Genomic DNA, 19,813 nt, shown 5'->3' on the forward strand with positions numbered 1-19,813 from the left:
ACTGTTGGCTCTGGTTGGGGGCAGCCTGTGCCCTGCCTGGCCGGAGGCCTCCAGCCTGCTTGGGTTACCATGAATGAGCATGTTTGGGCTGAACGGTAACCCTCAAGTTTTTCTGAAATTTGAGGTCACTGGGTCCTGAGATGCTGACCTAACATTTTGGGGAAGGCTTGATAAACTGGGTTTTGAAGAGGTCCCCGACAGCCATCCATCCAACCAGTGGGGGTTACAAGAGGAGGAAATCCAGGAAAAGTCCAGTTGAAATCAATCTCGGTTACCTCCCTTCAGTGGAGGCCCCAACACCCAGACCCATCCATTCCCTCTGGGGCCCCATCCCAGGGTGTTGATCCTACGCCAGCTCCAGCCAGCTGCCCAGGAGTCTGTCTCGTGCTCTGATGGTGGCGCTTCTGCCCCTCCTCTCACCTCTTCCTTTTCCAGTCAACCTTGTCCTTCGTCTAGAGGTCGTGAGCAGAGACCTCCAGGTGCAGCCTGTGCTGGGCTAAGGGAGTCGATCCCACACTGTCAGGCAGACCTGTCAAGAGAGCTTTAGGGTTTTTAATTAGAAGGGCCAGCTGGGCTCCTTCTTTAGTCCCCGACTCCATCCCCCAGTCTGGCTTGTAACTTGACTTCTTAAGATGGAACCAAGGGAAGGAGGGAAAGGAAGAGAAGGGAGCATGAATTACTAACCTCACCTCCTCCCTGTGTTTTAAAAATCACCTTGTATCCAGTCTCCTTAGTTTTTTTTTTTTTTTTTTTCTGTAGGGTCGAAGAGGGGTAACAGGGTCTCATTCTGTCATCCAGGCTGGAGTGCAGTGGCATGGATCATAGCTCATTGCAGCCTCAAACTCCTGGGCTCAAGAGATCCTCCCAAGCAGCTGGGACTACAGGGCATACCTGGCTATTTTGTTTGTTTGTTTGTTTGTTTGTAGAGGCCAGGTCTCCCTGTGTTGCCTAGGCTGGTCTCAAACTCCTGGTTCTGAGTGATCCTCCCACCTTGGCCTCCCAAAGTGTTGGGATCACAGGTGTGAGCCACTGTGGCCGACCAGTTCTTAATTTATCGAATCCTGGTGTCTTAGGTGTTTAAGCGTCCTCAGGGTTTGCAGCAGGAAGTTTCTGATTGAGGAAATGGATCCATGGAAGTTGTTGAGGATGGAGTTTCTTTCCTTTGTGTTATATAGCTGGCCAGTCATGGGGCTAGGGCTGGAACTCAGACCTCCCTTCTCCAGCCCTGACTGACAGTAACCAGGTAAAAATAACCTATGGGGCACCAGAAGCCTTGGGGTCTGGTCATGCTCAGGCCCTACCTTGCAGGATGACCTTGGGCCAGATTTTCCTCCTCTCCAGGTCTCGGTTTTTTCACAGGAGTAGAAAAATTTTTCTGCTTTTGAGGCCATTCCATTTAAGCAACTGCAGGAAAAGGAGTGATTATACTAGTAGCAATTCAGATCAAAGGTGGAGGGGTCTTAAAAGGATTTGGTGGTGGGGCTGGACTATAGTGTTTTGATTTAAATGTGGCATATCCTAGGAGAGGCTGTTGGCCCTGGAAGGGCTCAGGGCTGATGGAACAAGAACTGCTGAGGAAGAAGACGGCTGTGACGGGGACAAGCACATCACTGCAGGCCCTTGGTCTATTTTATTAATTAATTACTTTATTTATTTATTTTTGAGATGGAGTCTTGCTCTGTCACCCAGACTAGAGTTCAGTGGTATGATCTTGGCTCACTGCAACCTCCGTCCCCTAGGATCAAGCGATTCTCCTGCCTCAGCCTCCTGAGTAGCCACACCAGGCTACTTTTTGAATTTTTTGTAGAGACGGAGTTTCGCCATGTTGCCCAGACTAGTCTCGAACTCCTGACCTCAGGTGATCTACCCATCTCGGCCTCCCAAAGTATTCGGATTACAGGTGTGAGCCACCGCACCCGGGCCCCGTGGTCTGTTCTTGAAGATTCATTTCCTCTCTCAGGGCAGTTCAGAGGAAGCTGGAGTTTTGAGGGCATAGAGCTCTAGGAAAGGGTTTCCTGATTACTGGGCAAATCTGAGACCCCTCCCTCTGGGGCTTCCCATTCTCTGTCTCGTCTCCCGGTCTGCCTGTTGCTCTCTGTCGCCGGGTACGTCCGCCCCTCTTGGGTCTCACTGTCTTGGGGTCTCACTCTCTCTGTGGGAACCTTTCCCTTTGGGACCCAATTACTGGACCCTCTAGGAAAGTTTAATTGAATATTTGTATTGAAAACAGGAGCCAGGGCCCCGAGCCTGATGGGAGGAGGCAGGGGGACAAGAGGAGAGCTGTGTTTGCTTTTCACTCCGGATTAGAGTACCTTTAATTGTGCTGAGAGCAGAGACTGGGGCTGGGGATAATGAGTCTGAAGTTTGTTTTCTCCCTCAGGCTGCCCCTCCCTCTGCCTACTCCCCCTGCAGGGAAGGGGTTAGGGCAGAGGGGCTGGGGCTTGTCTGAGCTGCGGTCCACTGGGCATTCAGTGCCCTGGGGCCCCAGCCTGGGTCTCAGGAGCTGGAGCTGGCCGCAGCTATGCCTAACATAGGCACGGGCTGTGCCGATTTGCACACGTGCACTTCAAGCCGCGGGTACTGGGTCATGAGTGCCTCCTGGGAAGACACTTGGCCAATGCGTGTGCATCTGGGTGTGTGAGAAACGTGCTGTTGTTGAGGACAGTGACTGCTGAGTACATCTGCTGCCAGGAGGCTAAGGCGGCCACATGGGAGTGTGATTCATTGAGGCCTGAAAAGTGCCATCAATCTCGCTCTTTCCGGAAGGCAGAAGATGCCATTCCTGTGAGCTGCTCTGCGCTCCCCCGCGCTCCTCGTGGCAGGGACCTGAAGTTTCTTGGCCGGACTGCCCCTGGAAATGTCTGCCCGTGAGTGGGGAATTAGCCAGGCTCCTGCTTTCTCCAAGTGAACGCTGTGGCAATCCTGGGGTCCCATGTCCTGCTCATCGCCCTGAGGCCCCGTGCTCATGATTGCTTTTGATCTGAGCAGAATCTGCCGGTGTGAGGCTGGGCCACTTGTCCTGGGCCCCACAGAGCTGGGGATTCGTGGGGAGGGCACCCCCATTGTCCAAGGGCCTGCTGGCTGTCAGGCGGTGCTCGCGTTCTTCCCAGGTGTGGAGACCTGCTCAAGTCCACACAGCCTGTTCCAGGTCGAATAGGGAATTCAACCCAAGTCTGTTTGCCTCCAAAACCCATGCCTTCTCCTCAGGGGCTGGACAGCAGAATCAAGGGGGCGAGCGGCTGGGGCTGAAGGACCCCAGTGGAGTTGAGGCGATTTGATTCCTCTGGCTGTTTTTCTAAAGGAAGATTGAGAAGAGGGCCGGGAGATTCCTGGAGGTGGTCACAGCCGCTGCACCTGGCTGGTCACTTGCAGTGTGCAGAGGGAGGCAGCAAGGCCAGTGTCTGCCTCAAGCCTGCCTTTCCCTTCTCGCCGGCCGCCCTCTCATGCTGCCTGCCCCACCTTGCTGAGATCTAACAGCTGCCGTTATTGAGTGCCTGCTGTGTGCCTGACCCATTCTGAGTGCTTCACGTGGGTTACACATTCACTCTTGCTACAGCCATAGGAAGGAGGTTCTTTATCCCGATTGTAAGAGGGAGATGGAAGCACAGAGAGGTGGAGTGACTGGTTGGCTCGGTTTGGTGTCAGCATCTGCTTCCAGCTCGCCCTGCTTACGCTCAGCATGCGGCCCTGAGGGGGATGCTGCCACCCCTGCTGGGTCCCCACCCAACGCCGCTCCGAAGGGGCCTAACTGTGGTTGGAGGAGCGGCATGGGTAGGGTCACCACTCTCTGATGCTATAGGTCAGAAGAGGCGAGCTTAGTCCCACTTTGGATGGAGCCTTCTTCCTCCTTGCCTGGTAGCTGCAGGGTGACTGGGTGTGGGGACTGCAAGGCTATGAGAGCCCTTAGCACATCAGAGATGGGTTTGCCCCCTGTCCTCAGACGCCCCCTCTGTCCACACACCCCTCTCTCACGTGGTCCACTGTTCTCCATGCCCCTTCCTTGGGGCAGTGATCTGTCCTTTGTCAGCCTGGCCGCCTTGGGTCTTGGGAGAGGCTACTGGGGAGCAGAGCTTTGGTAGTGGCCATGGTGAAGTGTGGAAGGGTGGGGGGACAGGCACAGTTCCTGTGTGCCACCCTTGCCTGGGGGTGATGGCACACCAAGGCGCTATAGGACATCATGGGCGGTCCCTTTGCCTGGCAAATGATCCAACTTATTCTGAAACGACTGCCTCCACTCTGAAACTCTTTTCCTTCTGTGTGTTTATACATGGGTGAGATGAGGGGATGCTGGAGTAAGTACACACCGAGGTCCAAGGGGACGGGGAATCTGGGGAACTGGAGGAGGAGAAACTGAATCACAGACCCCGGAGCTCAGGACCCGCCTGTGATGCGTCCCATCCACAGGCCCTGCCGTCCCTGCTCTCCCAGGCCGGCCGACCCGAACTTCAGCTCACTGCTGAGGCCAAGCAAAGCTGGGAGCATGCTGCACTGGCTCCCTTGCAGTAAACAGTAGTAGGAAAATGCAGCTGTTTGTGTATAAACTAAAGCTTGTTACAGTCCTGGAAGCTTCCGACTCGGGGGCCCACAGGCTTGGAGTGGAGAACATTGTGGGGAGAAAAATCATGTGTGAGCTGTTACTGCTGGGCCCCAAGGCTCTGAGGCCCCGCCTGGCCCTCGGCCCCGACCTGCCCTGCCGCCCTCCCCTCACTCCACCAGACTCCAAACACAGCCCAGCTGCAGGAACATCAGCCTCTCATTATGTTCCCTCCACCCCTGCACAAACACAGCAGGTGGGGCGTGGGGCGCAGTGGGCGGGGGCAAGAGGCCGGCATGGGATTTGGCCTCTCTCAGGGTGCTGAGAAAGTGTGCCGAGGCGGGGGCCGCCGAGGACACAGTGGGGAGGTACCCTCTGGGCTGCTTACCATGTGCCGCAGCCCGGCTGGGATCAGACCCCTGCCATCCGCAGGCCTGAATGAGACCCCTGCCCCGTGCAGGGCCTGTGGAGAAAGGTTGGGGATCAGGGCCACTGAGGAAAGCTGCAACGGGACGGGGGCTCATTCCATTTTGACATTAACTGGGTATGCAAATAACATGCAGGTTGGCCCTTTATTGTGTCTTAGTCAATAGCCAGGCATTTTTTATCTTTGGCCTGCAGCTTTGGTCTCAGCAGATCTCAGCAGGTCACCAGGTAGGAGGGGGAGGCTGTCAGCTTTAGAAGGAGGAGGCTGGGAGTGGAGGAATCACTTTCTTCTGTCCCGTAGCTGTCACATCGAGCAGGCAGTGGCGGCAGATAGGCCCTGGGGATCCCTCTCGGCAGCCTGCTGACTTTTACAGGCTGGGTGTGGTGGGGGCAGGCGAGGGCGGGAGGCTGTGCTGAGCCTGATGGATGGGCCCTGGCGGCAGCTTTGGCCGCCCCGCTGGGGCTGGGGGCCCAGGCTCAGTACGGGGAGGTCAGGCTGAGGGTGCAGGGAGCTCCCGGTCGCTTAGAAGGGCTGCTGATGGGAGGAGGGTATCAATTTCCCAGCTGAAAAGCTGTGGGGAGGGAGGAAGAACAGACCCATGTGGAAGAGAAGTTACACTCGGGGGGACGTGGCCAGAGAGGACCATCTTGGGTTGTGTTTCTGTCTTGTTAAAGGTGAAAATTCCGGGGTTTTGTACGGGTATGGGTGCATGTGTTGAAGTTAGTATGCAGGCAAAGCAGATACTGCCTTTCTTATCACCATCTTCTGCCCTACCCCACTCCCTGCACTCACACACACACTCACCCACTAAGCAGGACACCATACACAGTCATACAAGACACCATACACACACACACAGTCATATCAGACACCATATGCACACACAGTCATACAAGACACGTACACACACAGGCTCACACACGCACTCAGGTACTCATGCAAGACGCCACACACACACACAGTCATACAAGACACCATACACACATATAGTCATACAAGACACTACGCACACAGTCATACAAGACACCATACACACAGTCATACAAGACAACATACACACAGTCATACAAGATGCCATACACACAGTCATACAAGACACCATACACACAGTCATACAAGACACTACGCACACACGCTCACACACACACTCATGTACTCATGCAAGACATTATACACAGACCGTCTCTCGCACATTCATGCAAGATACTATACAAAAACACGTAGTCATACAAGACACCATACAGCAGAAGCTCACACACACACAACACTCATGCAAGATGCCATACACAGACTGTCTCAAACTCACACGCTCATGCGAGATGCTATCCACATACAGACTCACACACTCACTTATGCAAGACACCATACACAGGCTCTCACACACACATCCCTTTCTTTTATTAAAAAAATAGAAACCTAATTTTCATGGAAACCTGCCACTTAAGTGACTCAAGTGTCTGAATTTCCATTCTGTAAATAATGTAAATGTACATAATGTCTCCCCCCAGTCTGTTTCTCCAGTGTCCTACAATGCAGTGCTTGAATTTCCTTCCACTCAGACTCCCACAGAGTCCACTCTATCCTATGTAAGCTCCAAACCCCTCCCTCCTTATACGTCCAAGGATGTCAGGATGGTGTGGGGGGCAGTCCTGCTCATTCAAAACTGGGACCCAGCTGCCTGTCCCCAGAGGCAGAGACTGCCATAACCATCACCAGAGGCTGTTTACTTACCTCGGGGACATTCTAGCCCTGGGCGAAATCTGCATGTGTCTGAACTGGAGGTGAGTTGGGAAGTGCATGGTAGGTGGTTTGGAACTTCTGTGCGAGCCCAGGAAGTTCCTGCCACTGTCTTCTCCCTTCCCCTTCCCTGTGTGGTGCTCGGCTGTGCATCATTTGCCAGAAGCCCATCCAGTGGCCTGGAAGCCTGGGGACTCGGCCTGCTTGCTGGGGAGAATCTTGCTCCACTAAGCTGAGTGCTTTCCAGGACTTTGGGTGAGGGGGGCGGGGGGCAGGTCGAGACCGCAGTGCTGGAGCAGGGGCCAGCCAACAGCTTGTCAAACTGGCTGCCTCCTCACTCCATCAATTCCCCTGTCATTTCCTCGGGATACCTTGAGGTTGACCTCAGTGCAGGGAGCAAAGTTCTTTCTTTGTCTCCTAATAAACAGCCTCAGTGATTGCTGGCCTCCAGCTGTTCTGTGGCCCCTGTGGCCCCACCCCCCTTCCCCGAGAGGCGCTTTCTCCCTGTGAAGTCTCATTAACTGGAGGCTTGGGGCCAAGGGAGGGCTCTGGCCCACCACTCTCTCCTTATTAGCGCAATCATTTCTGTCTGGCGTGATGGCCAAGCTCTTCCTAGAACCCTGTCTGCTCAGAGGCTCCTCCTGGACTGCTGGAAGACACTGTCCTGGGTCCTCAGAGTGACCAGAGCATTTCTCCCCTGAAGCCATTGGCGCCAGGTGGCACTGGGTACGGGAGTTTACATAGGTCTTTCAGGTGGCACTGGGTATGGGAGTTTACATAGGTCTTTTCAGGGCCCATAGGAAGGCAGCTACTGATGGATCAGGTCCAGGAAAGGTGGGTCTCTCGGTGCAGCCTCCTTGAAAGCCAGCTCTGGCCTTCTGGTGGCGTTTGCCCATGGGAGGCCTGTCGACTCAGGCTGCCCAGAAGACATTTCTCTGTGTGCAGCGGTTCTGTTTCCTGGCACAGCTCTCTCCCCTGCTCCAAATGCAGTGCAAACCCTGAGCTGGGGGAGAACAATCTCACGAGAAACTTGGGATGTTCTCTGCAGGTAGATTTCTCCCTGGACATCTGAGTGGGAGACTGGATTTTAGGCTCTGCTCTGTGCAGGTCCCCTCACTTCTGTGTAGTCTTTGCTCTGCCAAATCCAAAGTGCTTTCCACTTCCTTTTTCTAGAAACAGTTGTATAGTGGTTAAGAGTCAAAGATATGCAGTCTGGGCCGGGCACAGTGGCTCACTCTGTAATCCCAGCACTTTGGGAGGCTGAGGTGGGCAGATCATTTGAGGCCAGGGGTTCAAGATCAGCCTGGCTAACATGGTGAAACCCTGTCTCTACCAAAAATATAAAAATTAGCCGGGTGTGGTGGGGCACACCTGTAATCCCAGCTACTTGGGAGGCTGAGGTGGGAGGATCCCTTGAACCCAGGAGGCAGAGGTTGCAGTGAGCCAAGATTATGCTGCTAGGCGACAGAGTAAGACTCCATCTGGAAAAGAAAGAAAGAAAGAGAGAGAGAGAGAGAGAGAGAAAGAAAGAAAGCAAAGATGTGCAATGTGACAGGCCTGGGTTCAAATCCTTACGCTGCCACCTATTAGATGGGTGAGAGAGGAAAGTTTCTGAGCCTCTCTGAGCCTCAGTTTCCATATCAGGGAAATGGAGATAATGACAGTAATGCTGGCCATAGGTTACTGAGAGCATTGCAAGAGAGGATGCATATAACGCACACAACATGAGCTAGATTACCGAGGACGAACGTTGTGCATTTGTGTGTAGAGTCTTAAGGAGGATTTTGCTCTTCCTCATGGGCTAGGAATTATGTACTGTTCCTTGTTGTCTCCCACAGGGAAGGTCTAAAACAGCCCCGAAACTGTACTTCAGTGGATGAAGGTATTTCTTTTTTTAAAAAGGACATGCAAGTACAAAGTCTCATAAAAAAAAATACTCAGGGCCCTGGTAATATTGAGAATATTTGGGAACAGGAAGAGGGACTAAGTGGCCTGTTGCAGAGGTGGGAAGAATATTTTTCCTTATATGTCTTTTTTTTTTTTTTTTTTTTTTTTGGAGATGGAGTCTCCCTCTGCCACCCAGGCTGGAGTGCAGTGGTGAGATCTTGGCTCACTGCAACCTTCTTCTCCTGGCTTCGAAGATTCAGATTCAGGACATTTCAGGGCCTGTCAAGGAGGTTCTTCCCACTTAAGCCTCCTGAGTAGCTGGGATTACAGGTACCTGCTACCACATGCAGCTAATTTTTATAGTTTTAGTAGAGATGGGGTTTCACCATGTTGGTGAGGCTAGTCTTAAACTCCTGAGCTCAGGTGACCCATGTGCCTCAGCCTCCCAAAGTGCTGGGATTACAGGTGTGAGCCACCACGCCCGGCTCCTTGTATGTCCTTTCGACTCTTGTTTTATGTCTGCATCATATGAAACCTATTATAAAAAGTAATAAAATTAAAATTATAATGTTGGAAATATAACAAAGTATATATACTGGGGGATAAAGTTTTTCAAGCATTCTTAATACTTGAAACCAGGTATTTGGCTAGTAGAGTTAGGTAAAGGGCTAATTGTGAGGGATTCCTTGGAGGAGAAAGGCATGGAGATCGAGGGGCATAGGACCCAAGGCCACCAGGATGTCCTGTGTCTCTGTTTGGGGGAATTTCCTCAGCCGGGTACTTTTTGCCCAAGTGCCTCGTCTCAGCTACTATTCCGTGAGCTGGACACGAGCCCGCAGCCTTCGTGTGCTATGAGCGTGGCTGTGGGCGGGGAGGCAGGTAGATGCAGCTGCAGCGCCTGTGCCCTCTGGGTGGGGCCTGCCTTTCCCCTGCAGGCCTCGCTCACTTGTTAGAAATCTGTCTTTTCTTCAAGGGTTACCTCAGATCTCACCCCTCTGTGAAGTGCTCCCTGTTCCTACCAGATCAGACTTTACCCCCATCCTCTCCCATGTGTTCTGCTCATTCCTCTTTCCCAATTCTTTCCCTGCCGCGTTTTACATTCTCTTTATTTGGTGGGATGCCATTTCCCCTGTTAGCTCTGAAGCCCGTGGAGGACACAGGCCATGGCTCATTCACATCTCCAAGTTCCACCGTTCCCAGCCCAGGGCCCAGGACCTAAGTTCTCCATCCACGCTTGGGAGTGCATGAGTGGGCGAGTAAGCAGCCTCGAGGCCTCAGAACCTCCTCGACAGGCCCTGACATGTCCTGAATCTTTGAACCTCAGTTTTCCATCTATAAAATGGGGATGGCAATCACGGAACCCACCTGTGAGAGATCAGCTGGGTTATGCTAGGGAGTTCTCTGCTGCACCGTTGGCCCTGATGGATGTCCCTAAATTTACACAGTGTTTGCTCTCATCTTGAGATCATAGGTGTCCTTGGACTTCCTATCCTCTCTGCTGCACACAGAGCTTGCCTTCCTCCCATTTTCCACCTTGCTTCTTGATGCCATGTGTTGTAAGCTTCGCCAGCACTAGCTGGGCCTAACCTTAGGGCCATCACTCCCAGACACAGAATGGTCAACCCGAAGGAATCAGCCCTCAGTGCCTCTCCCAGATCACTGCCCTCTCCACAGAGCTGCAGAGGCCAAGCTCGCCTTCCCAGCCGGGCCAGAAGGAAAAGGCTTTCTGTGCCTGCCCTGGCCTGCCAAGCCTCACAGAGGTTACGCCGCTTGAAATGCTGACATCCTGTCTTCCCTTCCACCCCCTTTTATTTTCTACTTTATGCTTTTCCCCCTTTCTCACTTACTCTTGCTTCCTGTTCTCCAAAGTGTTAGTTGAAAACAATAGGTAAGTGTGGAGCCACCAGCAAGGCTGCGTGGATGAGAGGCGTTGGGGAGCAAGGAAGGAACAGCCATTGCTTTCGCTGATTACCCGTTGCTGGCCCACCTTCTCATTCTGCTTCCAGCAGGAACTCATGGGTCCTGCTGAGTGAGAAGGGGCTTCTTTTTATCCTGTCAGTCATGGCTTCCTGGTCCTTCTAGCTCATACATGCCTGAGATCAGACCAAAGGAGGTCCAGCTCTTGGTCCAGGTCTCTCCTTATGAGCTGCACTACCTTCTAGGAAAGAAGTGAACGCAAGGGAGAGTAGGGAAGGGCCCACTGGAGTAAGGGTCTCGCTGCAGTTCTTCTGTTAGCAGAACATTTCTGTTTAATGCATAGAAGGGACTTTGTGTCTACAGATCTACTCACCCAACTCGGATGAGATCAGGAGTCCTTTCCTCGGCAAGAGGACACCTTCTCCCATAATACAGTGTCACAAGCCACATCCCCCGTAGTATGGCAGGAAGCGAGGCATCTTGGGGTTGGAGGTGTGCAGTACAGTGTCATCAAAGGTGGGACAGGGCCCATCACAGGGCTTCCTTCCCTAGTCACGGAGCAAACACAGTCCCCATGGGATGGTAGAGATACCGGGAAGAGGCTGCAGCCATTGACACACAGGTGCACTTTGCACCCATCATCACGCCCTGCAATCTCCTCTCCCCCTGCCTCAGCTGTATCTTCCACAGTCCTCAGCCCTAGTGGAAGTGCCTTCAGATTTATATGGTGCTATTTACTGGCGCTCTGCCAATTAGTGACACTTTGAAATTCCCTTATATGACGCACTGCTGCTCTGACAATAAACAAGTCATTAGCTGGGTCGGAGGGCAGCTTCCAGCTGGTTTTGATTCATTGTTTCTGAACCGCTCAAGAGGCTCATTAAGTTGCAGGGTCTCCAGTCTAAGACTCAGGAAACCCCAGAAGCTAGAAGCAGATGGGGTTTCTGCACACCTAGGTGCTGGGTCACTGTTCACCTGCCTTTCCCTTCTGATGCCCCATGAGACTCATCCCCCCACCACTGGAGGGGATACTAATTGCCGCCACAGTGTCACCCTCCTTTCATAAGACACAGACACAGGACAAAGGCCTCAGTAGGGAGTAGATGTGAAAGGGCAGCAGGGAACGGTGAAAGGAGGCTGGGTGGAAAGGCGAGGTTTGGGTGCTAGAGGAAGGAGTGGCACGGGAGAGCTAGAAACTCCAGTGGGTGACTTGAGGAGGGGGAAAAGGTGGCAGACACCTGAGTGAGAGCCCAGCCCGTTATGACCAGTTCATGTTCTTCACTTGCAGCTCCAAAGGCTGTGAGACCTGGAAGGGATCTTGGGCATCACCCAGGCCAACCCCTCATCTCCATTTTACAGATGTTCAAGAAAGATGACATGACTTCCCAGTTCACCCAGCTCATACGTGCCTGAGATTAGACTAAGGGAGGTCCAGCTCTTGGTCCACATCTCTCCTTACAACCTGCACTAGGTCCTAGGAAAGAAACAAGCTCCAGGAAGAGCAGGGGAGCATCCTGCTCCAGGCGTGTGCTCACTGCTACTGTTCCTCCTCTTCCCCGTGCTTGCAACCCCTCCTTCCATCACGTCTCATGCCCTGCTGGCTTCTGGATTCTGCACGTATAAAGGAGTCCTGTTTAGGTGTCTAAGGATGTTGAGTATGTGAATGGCTAAATAAGAAGGCTCATTACAGAGCACCATGCTAGGCACCGTAGGAGGAAAAAAGTGCTTGATATTCATGACCTGGAATGGAAAGCACAGTGAAAAAATTACCAGTAAGTAAACATAGAATGTGCAGTCTGAGTGGTGAGCTCCCCCAGCTGAAGCCATGGTGCTATTCCATGCGGGACATCAGGATGGATGTATCTGTAGGTGCTAGGCACTATGGTTTTGATGCTGCCCTGGGGGAAGGTGACATGATCTCTAGTCTATAAGAAGAAGATGGCTAAAATTGAGACCTATGCAAAAACTGGGACCCTGTAAGAGATATACCCTTAGAGAAACCAGGACCAAAAAAATACCAATCAGAGGCTTAGGGTAGGGACAGTTAATCTTCTCCTGACTAGGACTCTAAATAGGAAAAAGTCTTCTGTGAGAAATAGAAGCTCCAGGCCTGAACCATATGTGACTACAGTGTCTGAATTTCCACTGCTGGAATTTCCAAGCTGAGAAATTAATATAAAAATAGATCCCAGACCAATAAAACTCATGGTGTATCAAGAGAAGGAAATACAAAACTATTCGGGAGGAATGTGCCCCAGAGCAACAGCATCTCACAGCAAAATCTGATCCCCTTTGAAGTTGCCCAAACAATAAAAAAATTACAAACCACATCAGGAAATGATATACTATTAGAGAAAGTCAGCAAACATATCAAACTAGTTTAGCATTTCAATAACATAAAACAATGTAAGAATCTGAAAGAGACTTTAAAATAACTATGTTTAAAATGATTAAAAAGATGAAAACATAGAAACATAAAGAAAATATAGGATATTTTGGGAGAAACAGACAAATTTGTTAAAAGAGACAAGAACTTTCTAGAAATAAAAAAATATAGTAATTAAAAGCTCAATAGATGTGTCAGACAGCAGATTAGATGAAGCTGAGCAGAGAATTAGTGAACTGAAAGACAGATCAGAGGAAATTACACCAAATGTAGCATGGAAACAGGAGAGAGAAAAAATGTGAAGGAGAAGCCAAAAGGCATAGAGGATAAAATGAGAGGATCCAAATTACCTTTACAGGGAGTTGCAGAGGAGAAGAATATAGAGAAAGGGACATGGTAACATTTAATTTTCCAGAACTGATGAAAGGACACTGTCCTCAGATTAAAGAAACGTTGGAATTTCTGGGGGAAAATACATAAGAATAAGTCCACAGAGATATGGTAGAGTGAAACTGGATTCAAGGAAATACAGCCAGTGGGTGGAGGGATTAAGGAGAAAGGAGAGGTTAAATTTGTCCAGGAATATCTGTGGAAGTTCATGGAAAACTGAGACTTGAAGGTCAAAGAAAATTTTAAGAGGTTGAAAATATGGTAAGGCTGATGAGATTTAAGCAATAGGAAGAAAATATGAGGTTTCAGACTCTCTAATTAGTTTCTAAGTAGGTTTTAATGCACTTTGTTTTGAATTAAGTTACTCTTAAGACTCTGGATACCTGTTTGTACACTAAAGGTTTCAGGGGAAGCTCTCCTGGCCTGCACATTATTTCAAACCTAGTCTCTGTTCTTCCCAGTTGGGTCCCCTGCCCTGTCCATGACTTTTCAGTCCTGGCTAGGCACAAGTCACCTAGCTGATCCTATTCCACTCAGAAATCCACTCATAATCACCAAATTGCCCTTTGAGGCCTCCCCTTCCTGTTGGGGGCTGAATTGAAATTGGACTATCTAACCTTCCTCCCTCTACCTGTGGTCCTTGGGGCAAAGAAAAACCTTGCTCTGAAGTGGACAGCAGGGGCATGCCCTACTGCATCTGTGCCTGGTTAGCAGTGTCAGTGGCTTCAGAGGAACAGAAAAACCTGGGCATGGTAATTGGCTCATGAAAGCTGCATGTTGCTGGAGGGGGCAGGAGGGTCTGGAGAGGAATGGGCTTAATGGGAAGCAAATGCTGCAGAAAAGCCTGTGCACACCCTCCCCCAGTTCACGGCCATTAGCATTCCTCAGACACCTGCAGGCACTTGGCCCTAGCTGGGCATGGGATGTGCCGGCTCCTCCCTGCTGGCGCACAGAACAGAAAGATGAAGTTTGGTTCTCATTAAGGGGGCAGGGGTGGATGCGAGACAGGATAATTCTTTCTTGTATCTTTTAAGAGCACGTGCTTTTCTTTGGTTGTTGTCAAATTCTCCTTCACCTTACGGTTGTTTACGGGGTCGGAGAAAGAGCATCCTCTCCTAGCTTTGCAACCGTAGAAATGGCACCAAATCTCTCTGGTCCTCAGCCTCCTCCTGGTTAGGAATAATGAAGGAATAATTCCTACGAACACGGTTATTTTGAAGAATAAATAAGGTAGACCATTTGAAGGCACCGAGCAGAGTGGTATTATGGAATGGACACTCAAAAAATTTGAGTTTCCTTTATCCCAGATCATAAGTACCTTTGGAGAAGGAATGGCGTCTTATTCGTCTTTGTAACCCCCAAGGTGCCTGTTGTGGTGCCAGAACCCAGAGTAGAAGATTGAGTCAATGGGGGTGCAGTCCCCCCGATGCTGAGCTCCCCCACCCTCTCACTGGGACAAGACAAAGGTCAGCTCAGAAACCAGATGCCAAAAAGAAAAAAAGACCAGGTCCTTGAAGAGTCATTGAAATGGGCCTGGTAGCAAAGCAGCAAAGGGGCAGGATTTCTATGAGGCCACTTGAAGAACCTACTCCACCTGGGTGCTGGGGGACGCGGTCCTGCAGGAGGCCAAGGGGACTGCACCGACACAGGGACCAGCCCTGTCCAGGGAGGGACGGCATCTTCCTCTCCTCCCACACCGCGCTTGCAGGTGCCGGCTTCCGGAGGGTGCCGTGGTCTCTGGGGCTGGCTCCCTTCAGCCGCAAAGACCTCTCTGGCGGAGGCTTCCGTCCACCTGCTCTCCAGCTGCTGCTGGTGGAGGCTTGGTTGACTTAGGCATCTTCCACGCATCTTTAATCTGTCTTCACTCAGTGCCAAACATCTGCGGAGGGGATCTACTGGCTGTTTATTTTCTGTTTGTCTTGGGTGTGACACAATCTCTATTCTTCACTTTAATGGCTCTTCTCTTTATTATTATCGTCTCAACCCCTCTATTTATTTGCTTTCCCCGAACACCAGCCACTTTCCCTCTGCTCTCCTAGACTGGCCAAGGCCCATGCCAGCCCTCCCTGCTTCCTCTCCTCCCAGCTTAGGGCCCTGCTCTCCTGGCTATGAGCCTCACTCAAACCAGATGTAGTTTCCTCCTCCTCTCCTCCTCCTCCCTCTCCCCCTCCCCCTGAGTTGCCAAGGGCTGCAGGGGGTCAGGGGAGCAGAGAGGTTCTCCACCCACATCCTGTCCTGCCCCCCCCCCCCCCCCCCCCCGCCGCTTCTGCTTCCCTGCCCAGCTCTGTGACCCACACTAAGGAGGGAAGGGAGTGCAGTGCACGCCAGGGTACTGGTTAGTCCCTGCGATGAGGGGTGCTGGGCAGTGCTAGGCAGGACTCCTACCCCTGAGAGTATGGTCAGTAGGGGGCCTTGGTCCCCTCTCTGCAACAGAGCTGCACTGGAAGGATTTGGCACAGTCCACACACACTCTAGATCACTGATGGTGTCAAGGCCCCTCTGCTTCCATATTGCCCGATGAGCAATATTTTACAAATGTGCCTTTACATCCACTGTCCCTGCAACCTTCGCCACAGCCCTGGATACGGGATCCTCACCTCCTCATGCAACAGGAGTCTGAGGTTCTAGCATTGCTCAGTTGATAAGAGGCCAAGTCAAGATTTGAATTTAAATCTGATTTGATGTGAGGAATGGCCAATTGGCTTAAAAACTGAGCCTGACTTTCTTGACCTGGCCTGGTCTGACCTGTCCCAACACCTGGGAATAAATCTCTTTTGGTGAATAGAGTCTGAGTTTGGGGGCAGCAGCCAGCCTGGGACACTTTTCTGTTTCTGGAATTACTTCTACCTCTGGCCATAGTGGGTCATTGAAATTTGACCTCTGGGATTTCAGTAGAAGTGATAGTTAGAGATAATATTATGGCTCTCACTGTGCAAAGAACACTGGATTCTACAAGGACACGGAATGCAAGAGAAACTGAAGATGAACTTATCAGAGGGGAGAGTTGTGGCAAAACTTCAGACTTGATATAAAATCACTAATCAACTGTTCAACCAGAAGCAAAGTCAGGCTTGGCGGGGCCTGAGCTTTTACAATTTGGTGGTCGTAGTGGGAACTCTTTTTAAGTAAAATAATTCAGAAGTATGAACACAAATATACCAGGATTCCTCCCAGGGCCTTGCAAGGATCCTGTGCAAAGGCCATTAGCTTCCTGGAAAATCCAGCCCTGAATAGGGCTAAAGTGACTTCGAACTGAGCACCTAGGCAGATTTTCAGCTAAAGCTGTAGTTTGGGACCAACTAGGACAGTGGTTCTCAATTCTGGTGGACCTAAAACTCACCTGGGGCGCATGTTCAAATGCAGACTGTGCTTTACCCCCAGAAATTCCGCTTTAGTGGCGGGTCTGGGGAGGGGCCTTGAAATCTGCATTTTTGATGAGTCCTCCCGGGGATTCTGAAACTGGACAAGTAGGAACTAAACTCTTAAGAAACATGGGGCCAGAAGTGGTGGCTCACACCTATAATCCCAGCATTTGGAAGGCTTAGGCAGGTGGATCACTTGAGACCAGGATATTGAGACCAGCCTGGCCAACATGGCAAAACCCTGTCTCTACAAAAAATTCAAAATTAGCTGGGTGTGGTGGTGTGTGCCTGTGGTCCCAGCTACTTGAGAGACTGAGGTGGGAGGACTGCCAGAGCCTAGGAGGTCAAGCCTGCGGTGATCCGAGATCAAGCCACTGCACTTTAGACTCTGTTCTTTGAGACTCTGTCAAAAAGAAGAAAGAAAGAAAGAAAAGAAAGAAAGAAAGAAAAGGAAGAAAGAAAGAAAAGAAAAAAGAAAAGAAAACAAAAGAGAAGGGAGGGAGGGAGGGAGGAAGGAAAGAAAGAGAAGAGAGAAAGGAAAGGAAGGAGAAAGAAAGGGAGGGAGGGAAGGAAGGAGAAAGAAAGAAAGAAAACCCCACACTGTCATGAGGAAGTCAGGCTGGAGAACAGGAATGTTCACCAAAGTCATACAGCAAACAGGGGTTGAAGGTATAGCTGGGATCAGGGTCCTGTCCCCAGTTTCTTGTTCTTTCCTCTTGCCAGGCTGTCTCTGATCAGACTTCACTTCCTGAAGAAAGTGGGTTATTAGGGTGGGGGGTTTGCAAAGGGGACGTGAAACTGGGTTTTCTCTAGCAGCTTCCAGAAAGAAAGAAGTCCTGGGCTGTCTGGGACTCCTGAAAGGTGGGAGACCCCATGACCTCAGAGGCGGGGCCTAGATCCCTGGGGAAGGAATCTTAATTGCTGGCAGGTGCTTTAGGAGTGGGGCTGGAGCCGCTCCCAAAGTGCAGTGTCTGTGGGATGGCAGCTCAAATGCCTTCCAAAGCTCCCAGGTCAAAGGTCGCCATCAAAGCATTCAACTGGCAAGGCACTCTCATTAAGTCAAATATTGACTTGTCTCAATATGAACTTTGTTTGTTTGTTTGCTTTGGCCGGAGGTCTAGTCTAAACATGTAAATGACTCTTCTGCTGATGAATGAACCTCCTCCCAGGAGTCTCTTCCTAAGACCCTTCGAGAGCAAGAAGGCCAGAGGCAAGCAGGGAGCACTGGAAGTTGTCTCATCACTGCCCTGAGGAATAGGGGGGACAGTGGAGAAAAGTGGGAATGGGGAAGATAGAGAGGCCTGGACTGATGAGAGCCATGGCCCCTCCTGTGTCTGGGGAGCCCCTCTGCAGGGGGACGCTGCCGCCAATGTTCTGCTCTCAGGCTTGTGCACCAGAGGTGCTCTGAGCTGGCTTCATGCTTCTTGGAGGCTCCTCCATCAACCCCGCCAGGTCTGGGCCCTGCGGGGCAGGTGACAGCCTCCAGTGTGGAGGAAGCCAGCTCCCTCCTTGGACTAAAGGAAGGAGGAAATTGCTCAGTTTCAAGAGGGCTGAGGAGCCCAATAGGCTTAGAGTGTTGGAATGAGCTGCGTTTGGGGGCTCTTCATTGCACAACCCCAGGGGGTGCCATCCACGCAGTGTTCTAGAGTTGTGTGGCAGTGTGGCCTGCTCCTGAGAGCACCGCTGCACACTCCTGCCCTGTTTACAGCAAGAAAGGGCAGGGGCAGTAGGGAGGGAGGGAGGAAGCAAGGAAAGGAAGGGGAGGAGGAAGGAAGACAGGAAAGGAAGGAAAGAAAGGGAGGAAGGGAGGGAGGAAGAGGAAGGAAGGAGGGAGGGAAGGAAGGAAGGAAGGAAGGAGAGGGAGGGAGGGAAGGAAGGAAGGAAGGAAGGAAGGAAAGGCTGAGGGAGGGAGGCGCTCAGGTGAAGGAAGTGAAGCGATAGGAAGGAAAGGCGAGGCTGAGGAAAGGAGGGAGGGAAGCCGCCAGAGGAGGGCCGAGCCCCTTGAAAGCTGCTATTGTTTGAGGTCTATGCTCAGAGAAGCCCTAAGTAAAAAGAGCTTGTTAGAGAGGCCCAGGCTGGAGACAAGCTGCTCTCAGAGAGCCAGTGAACCGTGCGAAATGACTTAAACTAACATCCCTGACTGCACTGGGCCCGGACCCAGGAGTCAGGGCCGTGCGCTCATCAGAAATTCATAGAAGCTGCCCCGCGGCTCGGCTTTCTCTGGCCGCCTTGTTCATTGAGCGGTTTTTTCTTTCCAGTCCCGCGGCTCTGAAAGGGAGACAGGGGCTGCCTGATGGGGAAGATCAAGCGGCCTTTGAAAACCTCTCTCGGAGTTTATTAAACCCAGGGGCCAGGGCAGGCCAACCTGGAGGCCCAGCCAGGCCTGACTCCGCCCACCCTGGGCTCCCCAGAGGGGACCTGGCCTGTTCTCATGTCCCAAACTTGGCAGGGCAGAGGGATGAGGGGCTGGGGGAGCGGGATCCTGAGGAAGATGGGAGGAGGTGAGGGAGGGGGCTGAGCACGGGTGGAGACCTGCCGCCCCTGCAGACGACAGGGCCTTCTCTCGCTGGGCCCCCAGGACACCCCTTGCTTCCTGCTGGAACTCGTCTCTCCACGAGCTCTCCCGAGTGTTTGTGCTCAAGGTACACAGAGAGGAGAGTGGGGGGAGGAAAGGACTGGGGGGTCTCTGGGCTGCATGACAGCTCCCTGACCAAGTAAGGGCAGGAACGACGCTGCTCAGAGGATGCCTCAAGTTTCCAGAAGTCCGTTGGAGAAGGAGAGGTGAAGGACCTCACCTGCTGGTGCCCCGGGTGCTCGCCCAATCCCCATCCCAATACACATCCCAGAGGGACTGGCCTTCCAGACAGCACCCAGAACAGCGGGCTGAAGTAGACCCGGCACAGAAAACTTCCCCGAGAGCGCCTGATGACCTGCGAGGCTGAGTCAATGCCGAGGACAGCCACGGTGGAAGGAGCCTTCCACAAACACCCATATGAAGGCCTTCTGGGTGCCAGACCCCATCCCAGACACTGGGCACACAGGGATGAACAAAGCAGTGGGTGTGTCTTGTTCCTGAGAAGACATGGGACCCTCTGTCTCACCACCTGTGAGTTCCTTTTTTTTTTTTTTTTTGAGATGGAGCCTCTCTCTGTTGCCCAGGCTGGAGTGCAATG

At 51.8% G+C, this 19,813-nt stretch overlaps 2 protein-coding genes across 2 annotated transcripts in view; both read left to right on the top strand.

The window, feature by feature from the left end:
* Window positions 1-19,813, top strand: part of CDON (cell adhesion associated, oncogene regulated) — a 242,908-nt gene that overhangs the window by 36,311 nt on the left and 186,784 nt on the right. The gene's annotated exons all lie outside the window — the stretch shown is intronic.
* LOC116269668 (LIM domain-containing protein A-like) lies at window positions 1,822-7,978 on the top strand. The gene is made up of 2 exons (XM_031652809.1): window positions 1,822-7,442; window positions 7,480-7,978. The coding sequence occupies exon 1, from the start codon at window positions 5,387-5,389 to the stop codon at window positions 6,371-6,373; it is 987 nt and encodes a 328-aa protein (XP_031508669.1). The 5' UTR covers window positions 1,822-5,386; the 3' UTR covers window positions 6,374-7,442; window positions 7,480-7,978.

This window comes from Papio anubis, chromosome 12 (assembly GCF_008728515.1).
Source record: "Papio anubis isolate 15944 chromosome 12, Panubis1.0, whole genome shotgun sequence".
NCBI lineage: Eukaryota > Metazoa > Chordata > Mammalia > Primates > Cercopithecidae > Papio > Papio anubis.

Bases quoted from the DNA above. Each gene is read 5' to 3' on its own strand.
- LOC116269668 (XM_031652809.1), top strand. From the start codon at position 5,387: ATGGGCCCTGGCGGCAGCTTTGGCCGCCCCGCTGGGGCTGGGGGCCCA.